Raw genomic sequence first — 22,318 nt, 5'->3', positions numbered from 1 at the left:
AATTCAATTTGATAAACCTTAAACAGCATTTTTAATATGTTTTAGGTATTTTAAAGCTGCTGTTCTTCAGTTCAACTGCCTTATTATATTTTCTTAAATTCTTAAGAAATTATTGTAACATTGTAAAGGAATGATATAGAAATTTTAATTTAAGGTTAAAACTTTTTTTTTAAACAGGCCTTGCACAATAATGATTTAGCCTAGCCTAGCCTAGCCTAGCTAAATAAGCTATCTTAATAAAGTTGTAGATAAATTACCTCCAGTTTTAAAAAAAAATACAAACAATAAACACGTACAAATAGTTGTAAATAGTAACTAACTTCATATAACCTATTCAACCAGTAACTTAACTAGTTATATTTGCCAAATGGTGTAACCAGTTACACCATTTGACATTTCAATGTAAAATCAAATTTGTCAGGCATTATAATGGACACATATATCAGCATATGGCCTTGGTGTAAATAATCAAACATCATTTTTAAACTAAATACTAATTTTTATTCAAAATAATGTTTTTTAATGTTTTACTTGGGTCATACCACTTGACATGTTAACCAAAGAACTGAACTTAACCTAAAAATGTCTTATTAACTTATATTTATCAGAGTTATTAACCTTGTGATGCAGCAGTTATGCTGATCAGGGGTCCTTTTCTCTGATGTAATTTCCTGTCATGTGGTCTTCTTGCTGATTTTAACAAAGTGGCACCTTGAATGATGGTTACACATTTCAGGAAGCTAGCATGACTGACAGGATTCCCTAAATTATTAAAATAAATATAAGCATCAATTTAAAATAAACTGTAAATACGTATAATGACCATTAATTTAGGTTAATGCCCAAGTAGTTTATGGGATCTTTTATTAAGAAATGCGCCCTTTTTAAGCAAGCTAAAAATGTTGGTACAAAGTTTTGACGGTTACACCACTTAGACATTTTTGCCATTATCTTCCAATTATTCTCTTAAAATTGATTAAAACCAAACTATGGCCTCTAAAAAAGCATCTATTGACGTAATTTGTTTGTCTGTTTTTTAAATGTAATGTATTTGTACACCTTATAACCTTATAGACACAAAAAAATGGGCGTCATGTCACTGACCCATAAACAGGTATAAACAGAGCACAAGGAACAGATCTCAAGGAAAGGTGTGGCAGTAGGCCATACAGAGATTTAGGGGTATAAATATGGATATATGGGTATATATTATACAGTAGGTCTAATAGTCACCATAACGTTGAATAAATACCTCTCTACATTGCAAGGCTGTTAATAACTGCATTAGTGTTAGCTCGGTGAACTTAATAAACTGTTTAAAAAAAAATGTATAGCCTAATTAGAACATTTTAAAAACAGTTTCACCTCTATGTCTTTAGACTTGCAAGCAGTCCTGCAGCTGCAAACAGTGAGGAGAGCAGAGTTATCTTAATCAGACCACCCTTTTTAAAGGGTGCATTGGATGTTGCAGATGTACAATATGTCATGGGTCCAGCTACGTAGCATATGTGGATGTAGCTAAAGTTAACAAATAGAGGCATCACTAAAGGAAAAACCCCATTTCCAAAGTCTAAAACACAGTGGTATAGAGTATTAAAAATGTTGAGCAGTAATGGGAAGTGGTAATTGGTTTTCTGGCTTGTTACTTGAGTGCAGAGGCAGTGAATGAGAGCAGGATGAAATGAAGCTGGAATTAATTTAAGGCCGATATGACATCAAAACAGGTGTTTATGATCTGTCACCATGTAGGCTAGCCTACAGTAGCTCTTACATGGCAAACATTGACTAGATGGTTTTGAGTATATACATGTGATTGCAGGAGGTTAGTAGGTCAGGGTTCAAGGTAACTAGAGAACAGCTGGGTGTGACCCTCCACCAAAATGTCATCCTATTGCTTCCAAATAGAGCTCAAAGTCTCCGGAAGTGTTTTTCCCCATTCAATTGTTCCATTGACGTTTCGAAAATTGCTTATATATAGAGTTTTAAGTCTGGAACCAAGCCAACCAGCTACGAGATGAATAGTGAGCATAACACATTTGATTCGACGCAAAAAAACATTTTGAAAACGGCAAAAAAAAAAAAAAAAGCAAAGGTACAAGACCGTGTACAGAAACTATCATAGACTTCAATGGTAGAAGCTCGCTCTAGCCGTTCGCTGTTTCGGTAAACGTTTCTGTGGTAACAGCGAGTTAGACCAATCAGAGACGTTGCTGTTACGCATAGGATTGTGGGTAGTGTAGTTTTTCTCCATTAAATCGCGGATAAAACATGTTTTTCTTAAAACAAGGTTGATTTCATACGGACTTCTAGCTTCTACAGGAGCAGAAACCTTCGTTTCAAAACCACGTAGCTCGGGGTCAGTCTACCTCGGATGGTTTAGACATTATGACTGATTTTCTAAATCCTTATGGAGAAAATCAATGGGATTTTTACTTCCAGAGTCGGCTGTGGGCGGGACTGTTGAGGTTCTGTGGTTAGAAGGGGAGTCCTGGGTCTGTGGTCCTTTCCTGCCATCTACTGGTAGAATGACAGAAATGCACCTTCCATCTAGCCTGCTGATTTATAGTTAATTTACTCCCAATCATATACACTTTACATTGTCACTTACAGTTTTGCAAAATAGCAGATGTTTTAATTTTTTTGCAACTTAGGTGGTCCATTACAGCAAACATCTAGTTGGCTTTAACTGTGCAGTACAGACAATACATTCCAGTACAATATATTTATAAGGCCCATCAAGCAATGATAATGTGACATATTCACCAATTAACCGTCTACATTTTTCTAAAAGGGCTTAATAAATTAACAAAACATCAAAGCAATAACACAAATAACACAAATAAGCGTACACAACTGAAAAGGGAAATTTAGAAATAAACAAATACAGACAAATATAAAAAATAATTTAAGTAAACAATGTTTGCAGAAATACATTAATGGATAATTGCAGTAATAAAACATTTATTCTTGTTTAAATTATCAGTCTCTTCATTTCAGTTTAGTTTTTTTTAGATTATTTTTTGGCCATTTTAGGCCTTTATTATTATAAGACAGCTGAAGACGTGAAAGGAAAGAGAGAGGGGGAATGACATGCAGAAGTTGGAGTAGAACTTGCAGCCGCTGCATTGAGGACTATGCCTCTATATGTGGGTGCGCGCTCTACCAGGTGAGCTACCCAGCCACCCCATTTCTGTTTTTTTCACGCACTTTTATTTATACATTCATGAACACATTTATTTCAACATTTATCTTTTATTTATCTATTTTTTTTAGTTTTGGTTTTCCATAAGGGAGGAGTGTCCTCATCAATTTGTTGAGCAGTGTAGTCTTATATGACAAAATGCGCTACATGTGAAAATTTCAAACACTAAATGGTTGCACAATAAGGCAACCACATGTGCCATATCTTGAAGTAATAGTTCAAAATAATAAACTTGATTATATAGAATATATTTACATTTGTAGGGAAACTGAAATAGAGAAAGTTCAGAGTTTATGCCTTGCTCAAGGGCACTGTAGCACGTTAAAGTCCTGCACTTGGACTGAACTTGGTCCTCTAGTTAAAGGACTGTCTCTAAAATGGATGCAGTCATGTTAATAGCTTTCGTATCAATTATTTATTGGGCCTGTTTACCTCTGTTTAACATTTTGACCACCAGTTTGTGTTGACGCTGTGACACTGAGAGACGGAGGGAGATATAAGATCCTCTGCTTGAATTATCCACTAAGACCTGCTGTTTTTTGTGTGTGTATGTGTGTGTGGGATGGATAGTCTTTCCACCAGGTCAAAGGTCACCAATTACCCTGAATCCTCTTCCAAACGCCGGTCCGGTCACGCCCAGTTGTCTTCATGTTACGTAACGCTGACAGCGGGCAGCAAACTCACAATAACCGAGGGAAGCGCACATACTTGTGTTGCTTATGTAACATATTTACAGGCTGGGCCTAATCGCCCTTACCAGCACAAACACAGATATATACACACACTTTGCTGTCATACAGAACCGCTATTCCATGAAAGGAATTTATTTATTCCCTGTCCGAGGTCATTACAGAGGGAGCTGTATGAATGTTATCACAGCAGCTGAACTGTGAAAGTACAGACTGTCATCAGCCAGTGGTGACACAAGTAGGTTTGTCAGATAGAAAAGCAGCAGGTGGAGCTACAGAGATAATGTGTAGCCTTCTTTCCATTGTCATGTACGCGCCAGACATCTGTCCTCAAGCACCAAGGAATTATACGCCATAAACCTTTTTAACCCTGCAAAAACTTCCAGTGATTCCATCAGTAACATTGCATGTTATTGATGTTATGACGCACTCATCGAACCCAAATAACTTTATTTGAATTCTAGTCATGACACAGAGGTTTCCAAAAATACCAAATCTGTCGGGGTGAATTATGGGGAAATGTGCGTAAATAGATTGTTTAAGACATGTTGAATATTTGCATTTCATGTAATTGTGTAGCTATAAAAACACAGTAGGTTTGAATATTAATTAAATACATGTCACAAGTCAGCTGTCACAGGTAAATACTGTACATTGTAAAATTGAAAAAAGCTGCTATAAAATGTAAATAAATAATAAACCAACCAAAGAAACTCTTACTGTACTATATGTCCTATTGTCTCTAAATGGAGCAGAAGTAGATCAGCATATTTGATGAAGTTGACGTATTTGCATAATTCCTGCACTTTTCGGGTTATACCCACACATTTAATGCACTTATTATAAGTAAGTAAAGTTTATTTCTAGAGCACATTTAAACACAGCTTAAGCTGACCAAAGTGCTGTACAAAAAGCACTTAGCTGCTGTATAAAAGAACATTGTAATGTAAAAAATAAAAAGTAGAAAGAAAACACAAAAGTCGGTTTGTAAGTTGCTTTGGATAAAAGCGTCAGCAAAATACATGTGATGGGAATAATAGAAACTGCTCATAAACAGATTGTCTCAGCTTAGCAGCCTGTATATGTTGTTACTCACTATGATACACAGGCTGTTAAACAGACATTATGATTGAACAGAATAGGAATATATTTAGGCTTGGTACTTTGCTTTCCAGTTGTCAATCACAAAATGTAAAGTGCATCACAGCTCACACCTTAACCAATGAGTATTTGGTACTTTATTGGCCATTTAAGAGAAACCCGCTGGTGGTGAACCTGGAGGCGACAGGATTTACAAGTTGTCAAAGACCCTTTGAATGCCATTTGAAAGCAATTATTTTTGATCTCAGTAAGGCTGTGTGGGGTGAGTCATCATGATGGTATGGTGAATCCTGGGATCCTGGGCAGGGATGCCATGCGGGTGGAAAACCCTGGGTGATTCAGGGACCCCAGAGCTGGACCAGGGCCCTGGAACATGCCAGAGATCAGAGAGCTGTCACCAAGTCTGGTGGAACCAAGATTTCTAGCATATTGCTAAGCACCCCTAGTAGTCTGTCTTATTTAGAGAGTAGACACAGGTCATGAGCTTTGACTTCTTCAACATATACAGTTCCCTAAAATGGATCACATTTTGAGTACCAATACTCTATAAGTGAATATACATCATTATAGACTTGAATAGACTGCATGTTGCGCACTGACCGCTACAAGAAATCATTCCTACCACAGGGAATACAACTTTTCATTACAACACTTCATTACTGAGTGTTAGATAAGATTCATACACATCGCAATACTGCACTATAGTGCAACTTGCAAAAGCATAGGTTTTACTTACGTCTTTATAAATACTATTTAAGTAGGTTGTACATTTGTATTCGCCACTTGTATTTACGTTTTTACATTCTTTCCTTTGTATTTTTTATTTCTACTTTTTAATAGCAGTTCTTGTATTTTATCCTATTTATTATTTCTTGTATTTTCTGTATGTGTGCTGTGTGTATTATATTTTGCTGCAGTAGCACTGAAATTTCCCAATTTCTTGATCAATAAAGTCTATCTAATCTAATGTAATCTAATGTTATTTTAAGATTCTGTAGTTTGAACATATGGTTACACTTTACTTGAAGGTATCTACATAAGAGTGACATGACACTGTCATGAACGTGTCATAAACATTATAAACAAGTCATAAACATTTATGACATAACGCTTTTAGTAAGCGTCATTTGTTTTTTGTCATGACAAGTTATGGTTAGGGTTATGGTTAGAGTTAGGGTTAGGGTTAGGGTTCATGTGTCATGACACTCTTATGTAGATACCTTCAAGTAAAGTGTTACCAAGCATATTTAGTGAAAATAGAAATGAAGCCAACACACTGTTTAATTTCTATAAAAGACATACCGAAATCAATCTTTTTCTGCAAAGTTTGTCAGAAAAGTTAAGTGCAGTAAAAAGTATAAACTGTAGCGTTTCAAAATACGGACATACACAAGTAAAATGCAGGTACTTTAAAATGTGTACTGTACTGAAGTAACTGCACTGTACTATACTGTACTCAGTTCAACACAACAGCAGCCATTAGCGTGAGACACATCTTTGTTGCATGTCACACAGTCTATTATTGTGTCTCTGGGCTAAACCTCGTTGCATTCATGTTGTCCAGATCATTACACTGGAGTGATATTGGATTACTGGACAGCCTGTGGCACTAGAATAAGCATTATGTATTGTCTCTGTCTTCCTGCTGAGTAACTATATGTGGTGAGATTGGCGAGGCCGCGGCGTCACTCTCATTCCTAAACGGTGCTTCTATACCACGCTGGCTCTCATCTTACCGTGTAACCTTTTCTGACTGGGGATTTCAGAGATTGTCCAGCAGAGTACAGTTAAACCTCCCACTGCCCTCAACACCAGACCCAGACCAATCAACCACCACCCTGCTCCTGTTTTAGTCATTCAAATATCTATATGTCTTTAATTTTGTCAGCCATCTATCACATTTTCAGACACCTAATCTAGTGGTTGTGTCAAATATGTTAGAAGAAAATAATGGATGAGGGTGAAGTGACAACATGCTAATAGGGAATGGCGTTTCCCTCACTGAGTCCATTGTTACCTATGTGGAGCCTTAATGAGTGCTTTATGACTCTTATACCACAACCCATTACTGCTATGATAAAGGAACACAGTGTTTAAAGCTGCACTAATCAATGTTTTGTATATTAACAACGGATCAAATGACTATGTGTGTAATGTGAATGGGGTTGATTGGAGAGACAATTTTCACTCGACTGCAGTTTCCATCAGCTCTACAGAGCGTCTTTCAGCTCTTTGTTCTGGTTTTCTGGCCCGCGACTTTACTGTTTTGATTCAGTCTCACCGCTCTCAAAGTTTGCGACTAGCTCATGAAAATAGCGGAGCATTTAGCAGCTACAGAGTAATACCAAAACAGAGCTTAAAGCAGAGTGACTTTTGGACTTATAAAGTCTCGCATTGCCAGACCGTCAGTGCTGCGGAGGAGGTTCTGGCTAGTCCACACAGCATTCGGGGATGGGAGAGAAACATGCTCTGGTTAATTGGCATTTCTTTAAACCAATCACAATCGTCTTGGGCGGTGCCAAGCGCCGGACAGAGTCACAGTGCAGCTGCAAAATAGCCTCTGGAAGAAACTTTTTTTGGTGGAACATGTGTACGTTCAAAAGGTGTTTTAGTCGTGCAACAGAAAACTCAGATTGGACAGATAGTCTAGCTAGCTGTCTGGATTTACCCTGCAGAGATCTGAGGAGCAGTTAACCATAGTCCTCAGAAATCCACCAGAGTTTAGAACGTCAACACAAAGGAAGCCCAAGGCAACTGACATCCGGCCGAAAAGAAAGACGTCCGGCGGAATTTCCGGCGGCACCGGAGCAATCCCGGAAGTGGAACGTCGTGGATATTGACTAGGACTTAAATGACTCCAAATGAATGATAATGTTGCATTGCATGTGCTAGATGTATGTACTTCATATGGTGATAATATGTTGTGTTTATAGCTCGTTCTACTGCCCGCAAGCAGCCAAAAAGTCAATGCTGCTTTAAGTGTGTTTGTAGTTAATTGGTCTGGTCAGTTTCCCCAAACTGGTGATGTAGCATGGATCAGTAGTACTGTTGCTATGGTTACCTGCAGTTTATTCTTTCTTGCTCTCTGTCTGTTGTTTGATGAATCCTGCCAGCCAATTAGAAATACTTGTGTCTTATTTTGTGAACCAGTTTGCAGAGCGATAAAAGGGGAAGTTCCAATGGGAAAAGCTTATTTAGTGCGATTCATCCATCAAGGTAGTGCTTTTTGATGAGATTTGCTGTTTAGAGATATTAGTTACTGTGTTATTGTGGGAGTTGTTATTGGTGTTTTAAAGGGTTAGTTTGGATTCACCAAAGTCGCACAATAACACAAACAAACTAACCGATCGAGGCAGCAGTAGACCCACAAATCCCGTGTTTTGCAAGGTAAAATTGCTGTTTTTGTCAAAGGAGTCTGGTGGCTTTGAAGAGACCATAGATGGATATAACGGCTTCAGTTCCCTGTCGGAAAGGGCTGTCTGATAGCAAGGCAAAGCGGTGAAAATATTCTAAATATAGCATACACTTCAACAAATATTGAATTTTTAGGTGTCTACAATATCTTTTGCTGCTGCCCCCACCCACAGCAGTACATTGCTTAGCTTCCTTGCCTGCTTCTCCAAACTGGGGGCAGGCTGACCGCCATCTACTGTAGCTAATACACTGACTATGGATAAGTACCTCATACAACCCCACTTCAAAATATCTGAACTATCCCTTTAAGCTCTGACAAACAAAGACGTATTAATGTTTACAAACCAGGGTAGTGTGAAAGCTCTTTCCTGATCAGTGATCTCCTTTGTCCGTTGGGTGTATTTCCACAGTATGTATGTACTATATTTGCACTTACATAATGTCCTCTTTCATTCTCACCTTAGCTGGTAAACAGGCACCGGGGGATACAAGAGTTAAACCTGACAGCTGACGAGCTGTCTGTACTGGGAACAGTGCGAGGGACAGGCTATAGGTCAGGTTTTTCCGGTGCTGACAGATGAGTGATAGTATATAGGCACCGGCGCTTTGTCACCCTGCCCACTCCAGATATCACTGTACTGAGACGTGGAAAAGTTTGAGGCCAATATGCACGCTCAGACACGTCTCAATAAGTGTCAATCGTTTGTGTCTGTTCCTGAATATGAACTTCCGCGTCCATGTGTATATCTGTGTCAGACCATCCTCTTTAATTCTCAGTAACAACACGTGCCATAAGTTTCCTCTCCCACAATGCTCTTCTCCTCTGTATCAACAGTTCTCAGGTGTCAGTGGTCACCACCTGCATTGGTGGTGACCACCTGTTTCCTGTTTTCTTCCGTTGTCTTGTCCCTCCATGTTGCACGGACAGTGAATCTATATTGGGAACTTCGCAGGCTCTTTCCAACTCCAAATTAAATCACTATTATTCTAATTTCTGTAACTAAACTTGTTCCTCTTTGTAAAATGTTAAAGTGAAAACCTTCTGTGTTAAAGTCACCTTTTTCACAAAAAACATTTATTATAGAAACAAACTTTTTGTTTGTAATTCAAAAATTGGGCAGGATCTAACAATTCATTCTAAAGACATGCATGAACAATCAGTAGAATTTTAAATAAGCAACAATAGTAACAAGAAACAGATAATTAACAGTATTTAAACAAAATACAGATGTATATTTTCCTTTACATCAATGTTTAGTATTCATATGTAAACCTAAATAAAATAAAAACAAAATATATATAACTTGGATGCTTGCTTAGGCTATAAATATTGTATATTGGTCCATATACTTGTTTATTTAAATAACTAAATAATAAGATAAGATAAAATAATAATTTAGGAACTACCTTCTAATTCATTTTTGAGTGTGGTGATCTATTTTAAAAGGTTTTGACATGTAATAAGTGATATAATAAATATCCTGAGAAGAATTACCGGAATGCATTTTTTCCAACATTAAAATTGCAATTGAAGTTATTTGAAGTAAATAACTATTTTTTACTAAGTCTTGACCTTAGGAATGATTGGCAATTATGCAATGTTCTGCTGACACATCAACAAATCAGTTGTGAGAACCGTGTGGCATTTGAGGAGGTTCAGAAATACCCACAATGCTTTCGTCTCTAACAGAGGTTCAAGTGCACGCTTGCACCTGTCCCCCCTCTTCATATTATGGAACAATGTGAAAACCATATACTCCATATAGAATCTTAACATAAGATCAATGTTTTGCGCAATATACTGTATACTCAGACTACATCTGCTCCTTAAACTTTGCACAAGTTCTTAATCATGAGTTTTGGTTTTCCTCTGTCCTTTTTTTTTATTGGCTGAACATTTTATTTGTTTGTCTTACTTTTTATGGCGTCATATTTCAGTCCCAGATTCTTGGGATTCTGACACCTGACTGAAGGGCTTTTGAAGAGTCTCAAATGTCACATAGCGACCCTCTCCAGCATCTCCCCCTAACTCACATCAATCCCCAACTGCAAACCAGAGCCCCCAGCTCTTATCACCGACCACTCAGTCCCTGACGTCCACGGGGGGCTGCACTTTAATTTGGAGGACAGCCATTTGCTATTCTTAAAACTCAACTCTGTGGTTCAGTGTTGAGGGGAGAGATCTCCGTTCTCCCTCCACTTCTTTTCTGCTGCCTGTGGCTTTGTCTGGTAATATGGTTTTTGTTGTCGTTTCCATCGAGCCTGCGTGAAAGTAAACGTGCTTGATTAGTGAGTGAAACAGGTTTTTTTTTGCTGTTTGCGAGGAGGTCTGCCGTAAATCAGTCATGAGCTCCAGCCTTGTCAACTCTTTAGCCAAAGTCTATGATCCAAATCCTCTTCATGGTCAGAAGCCTGGTGGAAGGAAGCTCTCACTTAATGGATCAGACAAGTCCCAAGCTTCTTCATCATCACCTTCCTCCCCTCATGATGCCGCCCTGCGCTGCGTGGAGAGCCGAATGGACTCACTGAGCTCTCAGATGGAGTGTTTGCTCAACATGCAGCATACCGTCTTGACCCGGCTGGATGGCTTGTCCCAGGACGTCAGGGGTATGGGTCAGGATCTGGCCTCTATGCGCAAAGATGGCCATGGGGGGAGACACCGGTCTGGGGTAGAGGCGGTGTGCAGAGAGCTGCGTGGGGCCGTGGAGAGGGCCAGCGAGCGGATGGAGAGTCAGGGACGCAGGCTGGAAGGGGTGGAGAGGCTGGTGGAGGGCACCCAGCAGGTGATCAGCTTCATTGGGGAGGTGGTGAAGAGCTCCAGGCTGGTGGAGCTGCTGTTTAAACAGCCTGGAAAGAAGGCTAAAAAGAAGGTGAGAAGGTTTAACAACATTACAAGCCAGGTTTTCCTACAAGAAGTGGCCTCAAAATCAATTTTTTTTCCCATCTTGTTTTCTGTTTTCATTTCCAACGTACAGTACTTTGAGGCAGTTGCATTGCAATGTTCTCATAGTGGTTCTATTAGTGTTTGCTGTGTCACTAATGCCAACATAGTGAGAGGTGCAATTGCATGGTGATCATAGTGCCAGATGCATTAAGTGTTGTCCGAAAGGTTGCAAATCCTCTTGAGGGAATATGTGACCTGTTTGTAGCGACATTATAAATAACTGGCTCTAAAACCTGAAGAATTGTTTTGGGAAAATACATACACTATAGGGGTGACAGAGCTTTCACCATTGCAGTCTCTCTCTCCCACCCCCACTTGTACATCTCTTATTAGCTCTGCTTTACCTCAACATGTCATTAATGTTAAGTAACTTTCCTTCGTGCTGTGACTGTCATTTGCCTCTGAGGTGTGAATGATTAGAGTCAGACTGATTATCTTATCCAAACCGTGTCTTTATCAGCGGTGGGTTGGACTGCAGCTGCACAGGCTCAGTTTAGAACTCGTCTGGCCTGTTCTGAATAGGTGACATTACTGCATTGATTGATAAGATGGAATGGCTTTCTTGTATTAAGCCACATACTTGGTGCATGTTGGAGCAATATGAAGAATGTACCGAGCACTGTTGCATAGCTTTTACTGCCATGACTTTGCAAAACATCTGCAACGACGATGTTTGCGTGTGAGATGCATTACCTTACATGTTTGAATTCTGCTGATTCAGAAGCTGTTTTTAGGAATGGGTGTGTGGTTAAACAAACAGATATATTCCACATTAACTGATAGAGAAACCGTAGCAGGGATCACCCAAACTTCTTTTCTGCCATCCTGTAAAGTGTCATGCATTGAAAACGTTGACTTCCCATATGTTATGTTTTTTTCAATCGTAACTGTAATATGTATATGTGGGAAAGGGAATAAAGCTGTTTCCTGTGTTGTGTGGCATGTCGTCTGCTACAGATGATATGTAACCTTTTCTCATTCTCCTGGAGGAGGCATCCTTCCCGCAGAACATTATACTTGAGTTACGGGGGCAACCATAGCAACACTAACAAACACTTTCACATGTACCACTAAACTGTTCCCGTCAGAAATCAGACTCGTAAATTCCTTTTGACCCCTTTTGACAAGTGGAAAATAATTGTGGGATATACAAGAGCTCAGAGTTTGGACATTTAAAACAGGTTCAAGTTTTGTTCACGTCTGTCACTTTCTAGATCCACTGTCTAATGCTTAATACTTTGTGTCTTCTTTCTACAACAAGGCAAAGGATGACAAGGAGAAAGCCAAACTGAGCCTGAAGGGCTCGAAGGCCCAGAAGAAGAGGAGACCTGCGGACACGTCAGGTAAGCTCAAACAGGAAATAACAGTTTGCCTCCGATCACCTGAGATTATGCAGAGGTGCACAGCATATTTGACGATCTGCTGGAATAGATATGGACTATAGCCTGACCAATACTGGATCTTTGAAGCCGATATAGTTATTTGGGTGTTTAAAATCTGATAATATATCGGCTGATAGTGTGTTCTTTTTCTTTTCTTTTTTGACATAAACACTTAACTTAAACAAACAAATGTGATACATACTTCTTCAAATGGGTTTTTGTTTTTTATTGTGACCAAAATACATACTGGGTGAGTGGGACATTTTACAGTGAAAATCAACTTGCCGGTGCTCTCTAGTGGACAACTTATGCAATAGCAGATTCTTAAATAACCTCAAACCTTCATTTTATTTTGGCAAGCATTGCCATCCCTAGAGCCCTTGGTGAGGTTAAGATATTGCATAAATGATATACTGTATATACGGTATATATCATGAGTGAATTTGATTCATTCCAGGGTCGTTAAGTTTCAAAAAACATTGAATACTACAGTTTGGAGGTTTTAATATAATAGCAAAAACATGTCCATACAGAGTGGCGATAATCCCTTATGGTTGTTTGCTTTGGTTTTCCCGGGTCAGACACTTCCTCGCTGAATGAGCCAGTGCTGCAGGAGCAGGTGGAAAAACTCAACAGGCAGAACACTGAGCACTCTCATGGAAAAGCAGAGGCTGACAATCAGAGGAGGGAGGAGAGAGGAAGCGGAGGACGAAGACAGGAGTCGGCGGAGCTGATCCTGGACGGATCACACACCTCTGCCGCCCAGTCAGAGGACAGGAAGGAGGCAACTAAGGAGGAAGAGGAGGAAGAGGAGGGGGATGTCTTTGAGGACTCCGAGCCCGACGATGAACAGGGGAAGGCAGAAGATGTTCGTCCTGAACAGGCTGGCAAAGTAGAGGATGATGGGAAGAAAAAGCATAAAGGAGAGGCAGAAGACGCCCTAAGTGTCAATGCAGATATCTGCAAGACCTCTCTCCTGTCACAGGAAAGGTATTTCCAGCCAATTCATGTATTTCATTTCTATACTAGTTTCAATATTATGTTTTTTTTAAAGGCAGTTATGAGTAATTGATTTGGGGGGTGGGACAAGAAAAATAAACCAAAATTGAATAAAGTAAAATATTCAAGTGCTTAATGTTGTCTTTTTAGCTCTGAGGAGGTGGGCGACGCGGCCACATGCAGCAAACGTCATGTCACAGAAGAAGACCCGGTGAAGGAGGACCTGAAAAAGAGCAGAGTGGAAGACGGTGAAGTGAAAAATGCTGATGGGCAGGTGGTGGAGGGGGGCGAGCCTCAGGCCTCCAAATCTGACGAAGGAAAGACAGAGGTGGATGAGGAAGGGAAGGAGAAAGAGTCAGCGGTGAAGGAATTTGTAATTGGTGAGACATTATGTTTTCACAGTGCATGATAAAACTGTCCAAGAAAACACTCATGTCCTTGGTTTTGTAGGGAATATGGGGGTTTTCTAACTAATGTGTAACATTCAACTTTTATTTTGAAATTTGGACCCTGGCTCAAGTTTGTCAAATACCCATATATAACTATTTCTTTGGTGTGGTTGATAGAAAACAGTGTGTAATACACTTCAACATCCACTTTGTTTTAAGGGGTCTGCTTTATTTGCTTCCATGCACATTTGTTTGATAAGATTTACATTAAAATACAAGATCTTTTCAAAAACTGTTTGGAATTGATGAAATTAGTATAACCATAAGTCTGCAGTTCAGGGATAAAGCAGATTGTATCCATAAAAGATGCATGTACATCTAGGACTCCTGACCTCAGCATTTCCAAAATCCTGGCTCTGGTCCTGGTTGTATTAGACCCAACTTGGTTGTTAGTTGGTGACATTTAACTTTTCGTTCCTCAGACTTTGAAGGTGTCATAACATCATGGCTGTTCAGGCGTCACTAACATGTCAGTCGCCATGCTGGCAGAGTAGATAATGAGACATTGGCATGCTGCTATTTTGATCCTCTTTGTTTCTGGGGAACCGAGGCCTCTTCCTCCGTCTCTGTTTCATACTCTGTGTTCTCAGCAACAGCAAATCTCTTCTTTTCATTCAAGTAGTCTATATTTCTTTATGTATCGTCAGACTCAAGCCCTCCGCCGTTGGCACCTTTCGACCACCGCATCGTGACTCCCAAACCCCATCAGATAGCCAGCTATTACACTATCAACAGAGACGAGGTCTTGGGAGGGTGAGTACCACCGAATACCTGGCTCTCAAAGAGTTTGTTTTCATTTCACTTCAACACATCGGCCCTCCCTAATGAAATGACAGAGGATTTCACAGCCTGTGAGGGGGTGCCTAATAGTTTTTTCCAAGACCTTTTTATTGCCCTCCTAAAGGGCATTAGATTGTGAGCCTCGGGGGGGGCTCTTGTGAAATAGCGGGCCTCTCTGATGTAATAGACCAGTGCTAAATCCTGCTTCTCAAGCTGGAGATTACCCCTCAGCACGCAAGCACAATTTTCAAATTGCTGACATAATGGCACAGACTGAAGGAGCCATTATGATTAATAATTATTATTTTTATAATCAAGTTTTTTTTTTTTACAATTAATCAATTATTGTTGGTCTATAAAAATTGTAGAACACAGGCGCCTGGGTAGCTCAACTGGTAGAGCACGCGCCCATATATAGATGTTTACTCCTCGGCGCAGCAGCCACAGGTTCAACTCTGACCTGCAGCCCTTTGCTGCATGTCATTCCCCCTCTCTCTCCCCTTTCATGTCTTCATCTGTCCTATGAAAATAAAGGCCTTAAATGCCCAAAGAATTAATCTTAAAAAAAATATATATATATTATATTTAATTTTTATTATAATATATATATATATATATACAGTATCTCACAAAAATGAGTACACCCCTCACATTTTAGTAAATATTTCATTATATCTTTTAATGGGACAACACTGAAGAAATTACACTTTGCTACAATGTAAAGTATTAAGTGTACAGCTTGTATAACAGTGTAAATGTGCTGTCCCCTCAAAATAACTCAACACACAGCCATTAATGTCTAAACCGGTGGCAACAAAAGTGAGTACACCCCTATGTTAAATTCCCATAGAGCCAGGCAGATTTTTATTTTTAAAGGCCAGTTATGTCATGGATCCAGGATACTATGCATCCTGATAAAGTTCCCTTGGCCTTTGGAATTAAAATAGCCCCACATCATCACATACCCTTCACCATACCTAGAGATTGGCATGGGGTACGTTCCATAAAATCATTTCTCAATGCAAATCAAACCAGCTATTAGGCTAACCGACCATAAAACCATGCCAATCTCTAGGTATGGTGAAGGGGATGTGATGATGTGGGGCTATTTTAATTCCAAAGGCCAAAGGAACTTTATCAGAATGCATTTAACATAGGGGTGTACTCACTTTTGTTAGACATTAATGGCTGTGTGTTGAGTTATTTTGAGGGGACAGCACATTTACACTGTTATACAAGCTGTACACTTAATACTTTACATTGTAGCAAAGTGTAATTTCTTCAGTGTTGTCCCATTAAAAGATATAATGAAATATTTACTAAAATGTGAGGGGAGTACTCACTTTTGTGAGATACTGTGTATATATATATATATATATATATATAAATATAGTAAAACACGTGCCCATCACCAGTTCGCAAAGCCTAAAATGACATCTTAAATTTGTATGTTTTTGTCAAACCAATAGTCCAAAATCCAATTTACTATAATGAAACAAAGAAAAGCAAATGTTTGTTTTTGAGATAGTGGAACCAACAATTATTTGAAATTTGACCATTATAATACATGAAAAAAAGAATCTGTTTATTGTTTCTGTTGATCGTGTAATGTTTAATAAATCCAAGGTGGTACTTCTTCTCGTATATATATGTGTGTTTGACTCATCTATATGTTTGCTTTTCTTTCACCAGGGGACGTTTTGGACAAGTCCACAAGTGCATAGAAAACTCGTCCGGTCTGACGTTGGCTGCCAAGATCATCAAAGCCAGGAGCCAGAAAGAGAAGGTACAGTATTGATTGGCCAATGAATACTGAATACATAACAGAATACATGTTCAGCAACGGCTTTGGGATGCCTGTTTCTCCAGACAGTCTAATGGATGGTTACGTTCAGCATTGCTAAGAACCATAAAGGATTACATTTTAAAATTAGACACAGCAACAGCCCAGAGGGCGTGGGCATGTGGCAATTTGTCAACCTCATTGTGTCTTTTTTTGCTCTGGGACATCTGAAAGTGATGTGAAAGAGGTCAGATGTCCAAGCATAGCTCTGGGGTTACATTATCATCTTGATATTCAAAAGACTCAGAGACACCCAAAAGCCCTCCAAACACACAGCTAAATCCTTGGCTAGCTCATGTTGCTGTCAGTGATCATCCGTGACAAAACTGACTGTGTTGACATTCCTATGATACTATAGTGTGCAAGTACTAAAGCATGTGATACAGTAAGACCTAAACCAAAAGTTGCCCATACTACAAAATGCACATGATGCAAGCAGATCTTTATTTCTTAAGTCGCTCTATCCTCTTTATTCCAAATTTATCTCCCGCAAAAATCAGAATCAGTATCAGATTTATTGCCAAGTAGGTTTTCACATACAAGGGATTTGCCTTGGTGCATAACAATGAACATAGTGAGAGAAAATATGTAGCAAAATGTACAATAAAAATATGAAATAATGCTCTAAAAATATGTATAATATATGTTTAAAATGAAAGAGCTGCACAGTTTTGTGCAGTAATGTGCAAAATACTTACATAAATATTAAATTAAACATTACATTACATTTATTTAGCTGACAATATTATGCAAAGTGACTTACAATAAGTGCATTCATCCATGTTAATATAACCCCAAAATTGCAAGAATTATGCAAGTACATCAAGTTAATCAAATATGCTGAACTGTTTCAAGTGCTACATTTAAAAACAATGCTAAATATTGCTAAAAATGTCTGGATCAAGTCTAATGTAGCCGGTTAATTACACTTCATAATAAATTAATTTCAGTAGCTTTTTGTGTGAAGAGCATTTCCTGGGAAGCCGCTGTAAGAAATCAGGAGCTCACACAATAATGGACTTCATTACAATTCTGGCTCGCAAAGGAGAGTAGATCAGTGAACAGTAAACAATAAAACTAACCCCTAACCCCTAACCCATTTTACACAGAAGTTACAAAGAATGGCGATACAGCTTATTTCAGGGCTTAGATCATTACATTTTGTGCATGCTCCATATCAGGGTGCTTAATTCAGATCCTTTTCGGCTTTTCACAGAAGTCTCTTACACATTTTAAAAAGGTGATGCATCGCACTGGGAACTAGTCTGATGTTACTCAGAGAGCGAGGGCTGATGTGGACTGATTTTGGGAGATTTTTTGTGCTTGGCTAACAGTTTTGTCGTTTATGGACTTCCGTACCTTTTTCCAATTTACCGGTCTCGCAGTCTCCAAAAATCACTCCACAACAATCTACTTCTATACAAGCACTTTACCACTACTATACTGACTTGTATATCTTTCTGTCTTTTGTCTGTTTGTCTCTCAGGACGTGGTGAGGAATGAGATGCAGGTGATGAACCAGCTAAACCACGCCAACCTCATCCAGCTGTATGCCGCCTTCGAGTCACGCCATGACATCATCCTGGTCATGGAATAGTAAGTCAGGGTACCTGCATGCATGCGCAGTATGTGTTCTCATTTGCCAATACAACAAAGTTACAAGGTCTTTCTTGCTGTAATTGTGTGTGTGTGTGTGTGTGTGTGTGTGTGTGTGTCCCTTTCTGCCATAGTGTGGAGGGAGGAGAGCTGTTTGACCGCATCATTGATGAGAATTACAACTTGACAGAGTTGGACACGGTGCTGTTCATACGCCAGATCTGTGAAGGGCTGCAGTACATGCATAAGATGTACATCCTGCATCTTGACCTTAAGGTAAACCTGCTTCAATTTAGAATCTTGTATAATGTACTGTATGTCATGTATATATATGACTGTGTATATCTCACAGTCAGCAATATCCCTCAGTTTTACTGTTTACATAGTAAACTGTATGTAAGTAAGTAAGTAAGTAAGTAAGTAAAAAAGGGAGGTAACAACATAAAAACATATGAAAACAAAGTAATGATAATAATCAAAACTACAAAATAAAAGGCAATCAGAAGTTAAACCTTCTAAACAATAGAAACCATTCAGGAGGCACAACACACTTTACAGGACAAAGTTCATATGGAACAGATCACTTCTTAACAGCATCTTAAAACTTTTTCTGTTATTTATATTCTCTTTGTGTATAGCTCTATCTCACTTCTTAGTGATGTTAAACTACAATAAATGCTCCACTGCAGCCTCTTACTGGGATAAAACACAATGCAACAATTGTTAAGGCTTTAAAAAAAACCATCGGAAATCTCCCTGTGGATGACAGGATTCTCTAGCGCAAACAATGCTTTCTGTCCTGTTTTAATGACTATTTCTCTCGACTATATCCATGCCAGAGGGAAGAATTAGTCTAAAAACAGTATACAAAAGCAGCAATTTAACAGAATTGTATTGTAATCCTCCCCTTTTGTTCCTTTTCAGCCGGAGAACATTCTTTGTGTCAGCAGAGCGACTAACAAGATTAAAATCATTGACTTTGGCCTGGCCAGGAGGTAAAATCTATCATCTATTTACAGTTAAAAGCTTTGTTAACTTTCACCATTCATAACAGGACTTTCTCAAGCCCAGATGTAGCTCTTAGGATTTCTGCTTGTGTGTCTCTGACAGGTATAAACCCAGGGAAAAGCTGAGGGTCAACTTTGGAACCCCTGAATTTTTAGCTCCTGAGGTCATCAACTACGAGTTTGTTTCATTCCCCACAGACATGTGGAGCCTTGGCGTCATCACTTACATGCTGTGAGTTGGATGCTCATTCACATACCTACATATGTATACCGAATATATATAAAGACACACAGTAGCATCCCTGACCTCTGTTTCCCCTCCGCGCAGGCTCAGTGGCTTGTCTCCGTTTCTAGGGGACGACGACAACGAGACACTGAACAACATCCTGGCCTGTCAGTGGAACTTTGAGGAAGAAGAGTTTGCGGACATCTCGGACGAGGCCAAAGACTTCATCACCCTTCTGCTGGTGAAGAGTAAGAGCTGGAGGATGAGCGCAGCAGAGTCCCTCAGACACCCCTGGCTGTCAGACCGGAGTCTGCACTATCGACTTAACCAGAAGGTAAAAATGTATTTACGACCGCCATAATGCGCTGTGAAAGCGAGCTGTTGTGGTCAGAGCTCTGAACACACATGATTCCTGCTACAGCAAAAGGCAGTAGCATCACGCAAAACACAACAGCTGGCCAATCAGAGCTCTTGTTGCTCCTCTGCGGGTTCATTCGTAGGTGGCACACAGCTTATTTAAGCTATCTAAGTTGAAGCAATCACAAAAATGGGAATTTTTAAATGTTAAAGCCAAGGAGAAATGATCATGAGATGGAATATGATAGGCACATTGCATCATAAACAGCAAAATGTAGAGCCTTTTTCATAAATAATTTTGAGATTGCATTTTTAAAATTCATAATTCATTTATCTATTTTGTTCTTTGGGGACATTTTTTACTTTAGATCGTGGTCCATAGAGAATTAAAAACTTAAAACTTAATGTTTTCACTTGATCAATTGATTGATTGATCGTACATGTAAAGGTTCTACACTAATTCCAGACTTCACTTAGCTCATTCAATATATATTTGAAACTGGTGTGTCAGGGATATTTTTAATTAAAATGTCTCAGTTGCAAAAAGTTATACTTATGAGCATGGAAGCTCCATAAGTGTATGTTTGGAACTGGTGTGTTAGTGGAGACACCATTCTTGACCTGCGGAGCAATGTGTGTGAGAAAGCACAGTGGCAGTTATTGTAAATACATTTTTTTTTTTTAAAGGTACTAATGGATTGGCAAACAAATCAGTGTTGCTTCAGTGCACTAATGCAGTGGCTCCTCTGTCATTTCAGAAAAACAAGTGCCACTCCACACATGCTCCTTCTCCAGAGAGCCAGACAGGTAAGATTGATATTTTCCTGTTAGTTAGTGATTCATTACTCCATCTAAAGCATTGGTTCTTCACCATCTGGCTGCTTACAAACTTAAAACCTCAAATCTGCCTTTTTTTCTGTTTCTCTCCTAGAAAAACTGTGAGGCCCTCAGCATGCCTTTTGACAATGTAGAGCCCTGGAGCTCAACACTGGACCAATGCTGCTGTACCTGTATGGCTACTGGATAACTACTCATGCATCCTCGTGTTAGCTTAGCTCAACAGCTTGTAGTTCTGACCTAAATAGTGTGATCAGGCCCGCAGGAGAAAAACAGACTTCTTTTAACGCTGCCGTCGAGGCACAAACCATCTGCAAGCATGCTTACTTTCCTGTAGAGCACAACACTTCAGACTGAACCAGTGAGGACTCACTCGCTCTATAGTGGAGTGTAGAACGACCTGCATCGCAATGGTAAATCCAAAATATTAGAGACTAAAGACTCAAATTACTTGTCACTTCTGCAACTTCCACGTGTACCACCAAAAAAAGGTAAAGGAGCAGTTCAGCATCAGACACTGTTATTCTCCCTCTGACAGTCCTGTTGTCCTGGTTTGTTGCATGCTTTGCACTTTTTGGCCTATTTCTTTAAGATTTAGCAAACAACTTTAAGCAAAATATAGACTGAATGTTACTATTTAAATATTACATTTTTGTGAATACAGATTTTTTTTTTTTTCTTTCTTTTAATTTACAAGTCTTATAAAAATGTCATTCTTTCTTGAACATAAGGTAACTAAAAATACATGTTGGTTGAAGTTGAAGTCACACCACATTTATTTATTTTGTATATAACACAACATTGTATATTCTCATTCCCCCGAAAAGTGAAAAGAGAATATCTCAATGACTGAATACTTCCTGGTTCGAGCCATATTCAGCCCACATTTCTGGTACATTTTCACTGTAGACCGGATTGCCTTCTGTATGCGGTCATGCCACTAGTTCGCCTTCACTTTGGCAGTTTGGAGTAGCCCCCCTCACCTTCCATGAAGGCATAACGAACAACAGAATACTACCTATGATTTAATCATGTTTATGACTGAAGTGGATTCTTATGTTCATTTATTTACTGGTTCAACGCCAGACTGTACTTGAAGTGTAAAGCTTTTATTCAAGATGAGATTTCTTTCAGGAGAATCAAAAAAGGATTTCATGCAGTTTCTCCATACATGACAAATAAAGAACCTTGAAGCTTGAGCACATGTATGTGTAAATGCACAGTTCAGCTTGATGGAGCGCCAACTACAGAGTGGAGACAACATCGGTCAGTGCTTTATTGTCCCGTTCTCTATAAGAATTGAAGATTGGAAGTTCGATGAATGTTTTTCACTCAGTTGTTGGCTGCTTCATTTGGAAATGGAAACGCTTTGTGATTTTGAATACTTGTTTATTTGAATTGATGATACTTTTTCAAGTTTTCTTGTTTAATGATGAGCCATAAGTAAACATAGAATATAACTAAGCAAATGAATAAAGTGCACCAGAAAACA

General features: G+C 39.1%; 1 protein-coding gene across 3 annotated transcripts in view; it reads left to right on the top strand.

Annotated features, from left to right (window-relative positions):
* The window catches only part of mylk4b (myosin light chain kinase family, member 4b), a 42,689-nt gene extending 20,371 nt beyond the window's left edge, over positions 1 to 22,318 (top strand). For 2 of the 3 annotated variants that reach the window (XM_031282410.2, XM_031282411.2), the window contains 12 exons: positions 12,612 to 12,693; positions 13,314 to 13,722; positions 13,882 to 14,111; positions 14,828 to 14,933; positions 16,653 to 16,746; positions 18,290 to 18,399; positions 18,534 to 18,675; positions 19,324 to 19,394; positions 19,510 to 19,638; positions 19,735 to 19,966; positions 20,748 to 20,796; positions 20,921 to 22,318. In XM_031282410.2, the coding sequence (XP_031138270.1) occupies positions 12,612 to 12,693; positions 13,314 to 13,722; positions 13,882 to 14,111; positions 14,828 to 14,933; positions 16,653 to 16,746; positions 18,290 to 18,399; positions 18,534 to 18,675; positions 19,324 to 19,394; positions 19,510 to 19,638; positions 19,735 to 19,966; positions 20,748 to 20,796; positions 20,921 to 20,931 (1,665 nt within the window). In that variant the 3' untranslated portion in view covers positions 20,932 to 22,318. Of the gene's footprint in view, positions 1 to 10,514; positions 11,277 to 12,611; positions 12,694 to 13,313; positions 13,723 to 13,881; positions 14,112 to 14,827; positions 14,934 to 16,652; positions 16,747 to 18,289; positions 18,400 to 18,533; positions 18,676 to 19,323; positions 19,395 to 19,509; positions 19,639 to 19,734; positions 19,967 to 20,747; positions 20,797 to 20,920 lie in introns of those variants that run through there. The other variant, XM_031282409.2, reaches the window with a different exon arrangement.

The sequence above is a fragment of the Sander lucioperca genome, chromosome 11 (genome assembly GCF_008315115.2).
Source record: "Sander lucioperca isolate FBNREF2018 chromosome 11, SLUC_FBN_1.2, whole genome shotgun sequence".
NCBI lineage: Eukaryota > Metazoa > Chordata > Actinopteri > Perciformes > Percidae > Sander > Sander lucioperca.
The sequence above is the reverse complement of the archived record's forward strand: the minus strand, read 5'-3'. Positions and strand labels throughout refer to the sequence as shown.